General features: G+C 39.5%; 1 protein-coding gene across 1 annotated transcript in view; it reads left to right on the top strand.

Moving 5' to 3' along the window:
- The first annotated feature begins 3,078 nt into the window (after positions 1–3,078).
- The window catches only part of LOC108539701 (leucine-rich repeat serine/threonine-protein kinase 2-like), a 73,379-nt gene continuing 65,741 nt past the window's right edge, over positions 3,079–10,716 (top strand). Inside the window, exons 1-3 of the mRNA XM_017888587.1 lie at positions 3,079–3,254; positions 3,526–3,611; positions 10,472–10,581. Of these exons, the coding sequence (XP_017744076.1) occupies positions 3,104–3,254; positions 3,526–3,611; positions 10,472–10,581 (347 nt within the window). The 5' untranslated portion in view covers positions 3,079–3,103. The remainder of the gene's footprint in view (positions 3,255–3,525; positions 3,612–10,471; positions 10,582–10,716) is intronic.

The raw sequence follows: 10,716 nt of genomic DNA, 5'->3' as shown, positions 1-10,716 counted from the left end.
AAAAAAAAAAAAAAAAAAAAAAAAAAAAAATACTTATTGGTCATTCAAAGTGAATTTCCTTTTCAAAACCTTAGTTTATTATTATTTTTTCCTGGTCTATCTGTGGCATAATACCCTCCTCCCAGTGATTTGTAAGAACTTTTGAAAGTTAAAGGCAAATTGTGTTTCATCATATGTATTACAACTTTTTTCTTCCAGTTTGCCATTTGACTTCTAGTTTCATTAATGGGTATTTTTTCTTTGACTGCAGAGAATTTAAATTTGATGGAGTCACATACACCAACCTTATGTGATTTCTTTCTTGTTTTTATGTTTTCTTATTCAAGATTATATAACTATTAATTTATATTTTATTCTTGAAGTTATTTTATTTAACTTTTAATCTATCTGGAGTTTGTTTTGATGTTTGCTGTAATTAGAAATGCCAGTATTATTTTTTTCTTTTCAGGAAGTTAGCCAATTGTTCTGGCACCATTTTATTCTCCACTGACCACTGCTTCCATCATAAATTTGTGCCTGTAATCTTCATTGTCAGTCTTGTTAACTACCTGAAGAGTTGATAAATCTTGGAATTTTAGTCAGCCAATTAAACATTTTTTAAACCTAAGAGAATACTTCACCTTAACACTGTAGTAGTTCATGGGAGAATGCTCCCAACAGATAATTCATATTTTCATACTGCCTACTCACAGTCTGGCCAATATAGAGTAGATGATAAATAGGCATTAGATGGATGAATGAATTGTGGAAATTGGAGACATCTTTTTTTTTTTTTTTTTTTTGAGTCTCGCTCTGTCGCCCAGGCGGGAGTGCAGTGGCCGGATCTCAGCTCACTGCAAGCTCCGCCTCCCGGGTTTACGCCATTCTCCTGCCTCAGCCTCCCGAGTAGCTGGGACTACAGGTGCCCGCCACCTCGCCCGGCTAGTTTTTTGTATTTTTTAGTAGAGACGGGGTTTCACCATGTTAGCCAGGATGGTCTCGATCTCCTGACCTTGTGATCTGCCCGTCTCGGCCTCCCAAAGTGCTGGGATTACAGGCTTGAGCCACCGCGCCCAGCCGGAGACATCTTTTAATTTAGATTTATTTTTCGTTGGAAGGGAGGTAGGTTTTAATTTCTTGCAAGGTTGTAATTCCGTAGAATAGGAAGGGAGAAACTAATGCAGAGGAACAGAAGGAATGCATGAGATCGAGAATGCCTAGAAATATTTGAGACATTGATTAAGTCATCAGAAATGGAAACAAGTTTAGAAACAATTTAGAAAAGAATACACTGTAGGTCTGATAAATATTGTTAAGATTAGGATTTTTTTTTGTTAAATTATGGAAAATGTTATATAGAAAGAATAGTAGAACAGACCACACGAACCCATCTCTTACTATCTTCAACAATTACCAGTTCAAAAGTTGTTATTGTTATCTCTGCCTCCACACATTTCATCTTTTCCTCCCCCACTGGATGACTTTGAAACAAATCCTAACCCTGCTACCATTTCAACTGTAAATATTTCAGCATGTCTCTGTAAAAACGGAAGACTCTACAACAACAAGACATAGATCTAATATCCAGGTTGAGTAGGAATTTGCTATCTTACTAATCTGATGAATAAACAAAGTCTAGAGCATTTTTATTAAAGTGGTAGAGCATGAAGAACCATCTACTGGGTATTAGGAGATTTGCCTGAGTTGAAGTCCTGGCTCTCAACTTCCCACCTGTGTGACTCCAGCAAAGCTCTTCACTTCTCAACTCCAAATCTCAATTTCCTCATTAGTGAAAGAAGGATACATAGTAGTAGTTTTATCCATTTCAGACTTGTCATCAGGATTGAAGTAACAGATGTGAAAACAAATCTAAAATTGTGAAGTAGTAACTTCCAGTCCAATCCTCTTCTTTGTAAATAACCTTGAGCACAGACACATCAACTGAAGGATAGATCATCTTTGCTTAGCCTTGTTTACAATGTTCTTGCTGGGTTTCTCTTCCTAAAAACACATTATTTAGGTACTTAACAGAACAAACACTCAAAAAACGAAACCAAAAAACTTTGGGGTTATAGACACCCATACTCATAAGTAATTCTGAATGCCAAGAGAAGAGTATTTCGGTTTGCTTCTCTCACCTTTTCACCTTTCATTTCATGTACCCTGTCCTTTGTCTTAGTTCTAATAGCTCTGAGAGCTGATTACTTTTCCGGTGTCCCACGTATCAGGATCCTGCCTAGTGCAACTCAATTCCAAAAGTTAATTTACTGGCCTTTTGGTGACCAGTGCTTCAGATAACTCACAGGGAAACAATGTTTATTTCCTCTCCCACTAACAGTCACAACAATAATAAAAAAGACAGTAGCGGGGCAAGTTTTGATGGCTAACCTCTCTCTCCATCCTTTAAGGGGAGAACTCTATAAAGAGAATGTTTTCCTAAAGGGGCCATCTGGGCGGTGTCCTCTTTGTCCCAGCGCCCTGATTTCTATTCTTAGATCTGGAGATAGGCGGCTTTCATTTTTCCTGCTGCCAGTTCCCAGACTTTCCCTGGGGCCGCAGGATCCCCGGCTGGCGGGTCGCGGAGGGTGGCCGGTGGGGCTGCGCACTGCGCGCCTCCGCTGCGGGGCTCCGGGCCTTGGGACTCGGCCTAGTCCGCTGAGTCAGTTTCTTCCTGCGCGACTCCCCGCCGCGCCGCCGCTGGGGTGGAATGTGGTCCCAGGAGGCGGCGCCCGCCCAGGGTCCGGTTTAGGTGTGCGTGGGGGCCACGGGCACGGTCATCCCGGCCAGGCCCGGCTCCAGCAGCCCCACGGCCGCCGCCGGAGTTCTGCGCGGCCCGTCGCCTCGGCTGAGCCTCTGGCAGGCCCCTGAGCTCGTTTTTTGGGGCCTGGCTGGGGGAGGAGGAAGCCGAGCAGGAGGGCTCTGGAGAGGGAGGGCAACGCGGGGCGGGGAGCCGCCGCCTTCCTCATAAACAGGCGGGCGTGGGCGCCGACGGGGCCTCCGGGGAGCGCTGGCTGCGGGCGGTGAGCTGAGCTAGCTCCCGAGGAGCTGTGGCCGGCGCCCCTGCCGGTTCCCTGAGCAGCGGACGTTCGTGCTGGGAGGCGGCGGGTTGGAAGCAGGGGCCACCATGGCTAGTGGCAGCTGTCAGGGGTGCGAGGAGGACGAGGAAACTCTGAAGAAGTTGATAGTCAGGCTGAACAATGTCCAGGAAGGTAAACAGATAGAAACGCTGGTCCAAATCCTGGAGGATCTGCTGGTGTTCACGTACTCCGAGCACGGTAATCACTTGCGAAGAAACTGTGCTTCTATTTTTGCAAACTTTCGCCCCCTCCTCACATTTGCAAACTTTGTCCTCCTCCGCTGACGCTGCTCAAACCCGGACTCTTAAAGAGCCGTAAACTCCCATATCCTTTCCTTAGGGCGGAAAGGAGCTGAGAGTTCCAGGAAGGTCTTCACCTTTTTGACTTTTCTCCTCTTTTCAGACTTAAAAGGAAAGGGGGTGCTGTGGATTGTGACTTTGCCTCTTTTCCCCACCCACTTGTTTTCCAGCCTCCAAGTTATTTCAAGGCAAAAATATCCATGTGCCTCTGTTGATCGTCTTGGACTCGTATATGAGAGTCGCGAGTGTGCAGCAGGTAAAGGCATTGTTTTCACTTCAACTCATTCGCCCTTCTGTTTGGAAGGAGACGTTTTACTGGCAGTGTTATATAGCCGGGAGTTCTTGGTTATTTTCGAAATTTGGCTTGAGGAACCTCCGACTGTGATTTTCAGATGGGGACATTGTTAAATTTTTTGACAATGTAAAAAGGGATGAAGGGCCCCAGTATGTGTTCCCTGAGTGTCTTTAAGAAGTAACTTTATAAAACCAACAGTATGGGTGGTGGTAGAAGGGGGATAAAAATGGGTTCGGGTTTGGTCCCGTTATTGGCAAGATGAATTAATTACTGTTTAGACCTGATTATTCCAGGAATCTTCCCAATGTAGAGCATGTCCTAGATGAGAGGATTATGAGTAGTTTGGAAAAGGGGAATAACTAATAGTGATAAAATGCCACTTTGTCACTGGCAAACTCTTGTAGAGTTCAGCATTTCTTAAAATTAAAAGACAGATTTCTAGCCTTTAGTTGTAGTATACCTTGTAGTATCTAAAGAAAGTCATGTCTTTTGAGACCCTCATAATTTACAATAAAATGCATGTAAAACTGAAACTTTTACAATCTGTACCATAGGAAACCCAGAAATTTGCTAAATACCTTGGATATATTTTTTTTAAGGGGGGGCTTTAAAATGGTAATTAAGAATGATTTACAGTCAAAATTATAGGCCAAGGTGATAACTTCCTTTGGAGTACTTAGAGATTTGGGGAACTGAAATCAGTTTTGTCATCTGCATGTTAACTCATGCAAAGAAAGAGAGCTGTACTTTGAACTCCATGGAGGTGCAGTCAGAAAGCCAATGTTTCTTAATACTTGAGAGGCTTGACAGACGTAAGGCATCTCAATCTTTAAATTGGTGTGGGTCTATCTTTATGCTTATCTCTGTATCTAGCTGTATCTAGTCTGGATGAACCATCTTCTTTCATATGAGGACATTTGTATCTGGAAGAAATATTTTAATTTGTTTTCAACTGTGAAATATTTTCCATCTGACTGTTATAGATTTTCACGCCGCTATCAAATCAAACCAAGAAAAGATGGAGGCATAATAAAGATGCTGTTCTTTTAAGACTCAAAGTCGGAATTTTGCCTGTGGAATATGAGTCACTCTTTGGGCAATGGCCTATTGTGCTTCCTGCTCTGCACCCACGTCATCCCTTCTTGCCTCTGCTTTGGTGTTCAGAAGTGCCTGATTCTGGTCACCTTCATTCCCTAGACTCTGTACTTCATAGAGTCACTCCTGCTTGATACCGCTCAGGACAGGCAGACCCTAGGTAGGCTTTGGTCTGCAAGGTCTAGATAAGGGAGTGCTAGACTTGAGAACCCAAGGGACTCTGGAACATACCACCTAATTCTTAATTTTAGAAATTGCTCAAGCTTGAGCATGCTTGTCTGGAGTAGTTATGAGTGTGTCACTCAGTATTTCTGCCCAGAGGATACTGGAGGCAAAGTATGCTGGAAAATAAGGAAGAGTCTTTTTATAAGTAATTCATTACTTTTTTGGATGTATCATAGTTGTATATATTTTTGGGGTACATATGATATTTGATACATGTATACAATGTGTAATGTTCAAATCAGGGTAACTGAACTATCCATCACCTTGAACATTTTTCTTTGTGTTGGCAACATTACAATTCCTTTCTTCTAGCTATTTTGAAATATGCAATAAATTCATACTTTTCCTACTGTACTGTTAAATACGAACTTAATTGCTTCTATCTAATTATATTTTTGTACCCATTAACCACCTTCTCTTTATCCCTCCCCATCTTTTCATTCCCAGTCTCTGGTAACCACCATTCTACTCTCTCCCTCCATGAGATCCACCTTTTGGCTCCTAGATATAAGTGAGAATATGCAATATTTTATTTCTGTGCCTGGCTTATTGAATTTAACATAATGACCTCCATTCCCACCCATGCTGTTGCAAATAACAGGATTTCATTTTTTATGACTGAATAATATTCCATTGTGTATGTATGCCACATTTTCTTTTATTTTTAGTGAAGTAATTAATTTAGAGACAGGGTCTCACTCTGTTGCCCAGGCTGGAGAAGAGTGGTGTGATCAAATCTCACTGCAGGCCTGAAATCTTGGGCTCAAGTAGTCTTCTTTCCTCAGCTTCCCAGGTAGCTAGGAGTATAAGCGTGTGCCACCATGCTCAGCCAATTTTTTTTTTTTCTTTTTTTACTTTTTGTAGAGATGGAGTCTTGCTATGTTGCCCAGGTTAGTTTCAAACTCCTGACCTCAAGCAATCCTCCTGCCTTCGCCTCCATATTTTCTTTATTAATCTGTTGATAGACATATAAGGTGATTCTGTATCTTAACTATTGTGAACAGTGCTGCAATAAACGTGGGAGTTGAGACATGTGTTTGATATACTGATGTTCTTTCTTTTGGATATATGCCCAGCAATGAGATTGCTGGATCATATGAAAGTTCTATTTTTAGTTTTTTAAGGGACCTCCATATTGTTTTTCATAATGGCTGTACTACTTTATATTCCCATCAACAGTGTACCACCATTCCCCTTTTTCTACATCCTCACCGGCATTTGTTATTTTTTGTCTGTTTGATAATATAGCCATTCTGTCTGTGGTGAGATAATATCTCATTGTGGTTTTGATTTGCCTTTCCCTAAAGATTAGTGATACTTAGGATTTTTTTTTATGTGTGTGTGTGTGTGTATCTGTTAGCCATTTGTCTGCCTTCTTTTGAGAAATGTCTATTTGGATCTTTTGTCCATTTAAAAATAGGATTTTTTTTTCCCACTAATTGAGATTTTTGAGTTCCTTATGTATTCTGGTTGTTAATCTTTTGTTGAGTGGATATTTTGCAAATATTTTCTCCCGTTCTTTATGTTGTCTCTTCACTTTGTTGATTATTTTCTTTGTTGTGCAGAAGCTTTCAGCTTGATATAGTCCCATCTGTCTATTTTTGTTGTTGTTGCCTGTGCTTTTGAGGTCCTATCCCAAAAATCATTGCACAGACCAGTGTCCTGTAGCGTTTCTTCTAGTAGTTGCGCAGTTTCAGGTCTTAGATGTAAGTCTTTAATCCATTTTGAGTTGATTTGTGTATATGGTGAAAGCTGTGCATCTAGTTTCCTTCTCTGGCATAGCTAATATCCAGTTTTCCCAGCACTATTTATTAAAGAGACTGTCCTTTCTCTATTGTAGGTCTTTGGCACCTTTGGAAATAGGTTGCCTATAAATGCATGGATTTTTATCTAGGTTCTCTATTCTGTTCTGTTGATCTGTGTGAGGAATAGTCTTTTGATTTGGTAATTTAATGCAATAGAATTATTAATTTCAGCACCATATGTGTATAAGTCTATAAGGGGCATTGCATATTACATGATTTGATTCTTACTGAAATCTCACTGCCCTCTCAGAAATCTTACCGGATGGTTTACTCTCATAGCTCAGTGAGAGTAAGCTACTAACTGAGGATCAAAGAGCTTGTGACAAACCTAAGACCCAAGTCTTCTCACACCTTCAAAATCTCTTTCCATCATACAATCTACTAGTTGCTGAATTCACAAGCTTTTTGTGCAAGCTCGTAAAAAGCAAAATGGTTTGGTTTTTGCTTTGGCCTTGCTAGGTACAATGACATCAATTTAAATTATCATTGGTCTTACCAAGGGGATGTAGAAAGGGGTCTCCTACTGACATTTTAATACTCACTTGAAAGTAGTATTTTTCCTTCAGATTTCTTTATATAATTAGTATAATTACTGTAAGTATCTTTTAATGTTTTATATGTTGAGTTAGCTAGAAGTGCCAAATTAAAACTCTTAATGATGAATTTAAGGTATTAAGGTAAATTACTCCTTCATTTAATTTAATTGTAATTCTTAATTACTATTTAAAATAAAGATTAAGGTTTGTTTCTAGATGCCATTTAACATGATATTCCGTGCTGTCAGTTTTATTTTTGAAGTTTATTTCATATTTTATTAATGCTTCTTCATAAATGACAGTCTTTAGAAAATTGGTAGTTAAGCTGCCTTTATATTTTTCTTTTCCCGCCCATCATTTCACTGTGCTCCTAAATTTTACATCTCTTTATTCTCACGGTTTCAACCTTTGAAGAAGGGGAGCAAAATAAATGAAAGTGGCTAAAAATTTTTCTTTAACCCCTAGACTCTTTCCTGTTGTGCCTTAATTACATGCTTGAGTTTTTAGAATAATTATAATAAAGTAAAACTACCAATTTAATTGTATTGTAACTGTGCAGGATGGGAACCTTCTCTCTCTGAAAGATAAGCTTTTAATTGAATAGATTAATGGATCAATTGTTAACTCTGCTTTGCTGCCAGAGATTCTGTTTAATCACAGAAGTTCCTTGTAGTACTGGAGAGCTCAGTTGCCTGAATCTTTTTGCAAAGCACTTACTTATACTGTTGCTTCACCAACCAAAACAAAACAGGTTCTTTCCTTGAGTCAGCTTTGTAGGTATAGGGATGAGTTTGGCATCCTATGTGAATTTTTTCACCACCAGAAGCTGTTCAGAATGTTATTTTCTTAAATACTTCAGAAAAAAGTCTTGATGTATTTTATGAAAGCACAAAAATAGTTGGTTTCTATGACAGCTGGATTGTCAATGTCTGTTCAGCTTACGTGGAGGAGGATATCCTACTTAAGTAGTATAGGTAGAAATAGCTGTCAGAAATTGCTGCCTTTGAAAGCAATTTGAAATTATGTAAAAGGAAGTAATGACGAAATAAAGCAATTTCTGTTTAATCTGGAAAAGATCCAAAAGTAATATTGTAAAGAGATCTTGAGTAATCATTTTTATCTTCCTAAAATAGCCCTTGTTTACTCCTGTAAACAGGTAAGAAACTTGTGCCATTATTCCTTATTGGATGCATATAGATTTCTCACCTTGTCATTCAACTCCTTGCAATGTTCAACTTTACTTATGCATACAGCCTTATCCCAAAATAGCCTCTTTCCTGTAGCGGCTTCCTTATTATGTAGCAGCCTACTCTCCTTACCACTCAACAGTTCTTATACAATCTGGCTCAAGCTCTACCTCTTCATATTATATTCGCTGAGTAATTTTAACTCACACTGAATCTTACTTTCAGTATTTCTATTGTATTGGTATTTATTACACATCACACTTAGGTACTTTTCCATAAGTCTCTAGCGGGTGGGGGGTGTGTGTGTGTGTGTGTGTGTGTGTGTATATATGTGTATATATATATATAAATGCTCTTTCTCTTTTTTTTTTTTGACCATGTCAAGTATAGATCTATAGTATAATAGAATTGGAGATCCTTTACATTTAGAGAGGAGTCTACAGTAGGAGGAGTAGGTTAATTTTAATCTGTGGTTTGAAATCAGGACTTTCAATTTTGTTTTCAGAGGTAAAGAGCAACTTAGGCAAGTTGGCATCTTGTAAACAGACTGAGTGAAGATATACTTAAAGTGCATCCATAATTTCATATTTTATTTCAAAATGTGAAAGAGCCTACTAGGGGTGTCTGTATCTCTAGACCTTATCAATTCATTCTAGAGAAATCTAGAGGGAGCCATTGAGGAGTTCTACCTCCTGTCTATGTTATAGAGCCCTTTCTCTTTTTCTCCTATCAGATGTAGAGCCAGTTGCTAAAAATGCCACGTTTCTTGCCTCTATTATTCTAGCTTCATTAATTGGGGAGCAGCCATTCTGATAACTTATATTTTGCTACTAAAATTTTCAACTTGCCCTAATCCTTCATTTTAAGCCACTTCATTTTTTCCTATAATTAAAAATTTAAATATGTGGAGGAAATTCTGTCAGGTAGCTATCACTTAAAAGTTACTAAGGACCAGGTGCGGAGGCTCACGCGTGTAATCTCAGCACTTTGAGAGGCCATGTCAGGAGGCTTGAGCCAAGGAGCTTGAGACCAGCCTGGGCAATATAGAGAGACACCTGTCTTCACAAAAATGTTTTAAAAATTAGCTGGGTGTGGTGGCACATACCTGTAGTCCCAGCTACTTGGGAGGCTGAAGTGGGTGGATCACCTGAGGCCATGAGTTCTAGGCTGCAGTGATCTGTGATTGCGCCATTGCACTCCAGCCTGGGTGACAGAGTGAGACCCTATCTCAAAAACAAAATCAAAACCAAAAAAAAAAAAACAAGAAAAGAAACGTACTAAGGATCCAGTATAGCCATTCCTGCACATAATAATCTTGGTACAACCTCTGAAACTATTTTTTGTAGTTTATTTTATTTTGCCTTATTTAGACAATAGGCATGTCTATGTTCTTCATAATTTAGAAATTATATATAATTATATGTGTGTGTGTGTGTGTGTGTATTTTTTTTTTTTTGGAAATGGAGTCTTGCTCTGTCATCCAGGGTAGAATGCAGTGGCGCAATCTTGGCTCACTGCAACCTCTGCCTCCTGGGTTCAAGCGATTCTCCTGCCTCAGCCTCCCAAGTAGCTGAGGTTACAGATGCCCACCACCATGCCTGGCTAAGTTTTGTGTTTTAGTAGAGACAGGATTTCACCCTCTTGGCCATGCTGGTCTCGAACTACTGACCTCATGATCCACCCGCCTCCGCCTCCCAAAGTGCTGGGATTACAGGTGTGAGCCACTGTGCCCAGCTGAAATGTTATATTTTTTGTATGTCTTTCTGGTCTGATTTTGGAGAAAGGTGTATCCTAAGGATATGGCTTGCTTTTGTTTCTCGGTAAACATTTTAGGGTATCATTTTGTTTTATAACAATTATTTACAAGCGAGATAAGCATATATTCCACTAAGATTGAAGAGATTCATGTTTGACTCAGTATGTTCTATTAACATTCTTTAAAACATGTGAATATATGTCTTTCTTGTTTTCAGGTGGGTTGGTCACTTCTGTGCAAATTAATAGAGATTTGTCCAGGTACAATGCAAAGCTTAATGGGACCCCAGGATGTTGGAAATGATTGGGAAGTCCTTGGTGTTCACCAGTAAGTATGATAGATATGTAAAACAAACTGCCTTGAGTATTTATCTATACACATGAAAACCTTCCCTTGATACATTGAATTTGCAATCCAAGGCTACTCTTGTGAAATTCTTTGAAATACAGATATTTTCCTTGA

Source organism: Rhinopithecus bieti, unplaced genomic scaffold, assembly GCF_001698545.2.
Source record: "Rhinopithecus bieti isolate Rb0 unplaced genomic scaffold, ASM169854v2 scaffold_18282, whole genome shotgun sequence".
Taxonomy (NCBI): Eukaryota; Metazoa; Chordata; class Mammalia; order Primates; family Cercopithecidae; genus Rhinopithecus; species Rhinopithecus bieti.
Note: the sequence above shows the minus strand (reverse complement) of the source record. Positions and strands in the feature narration are given on the sequence as shown.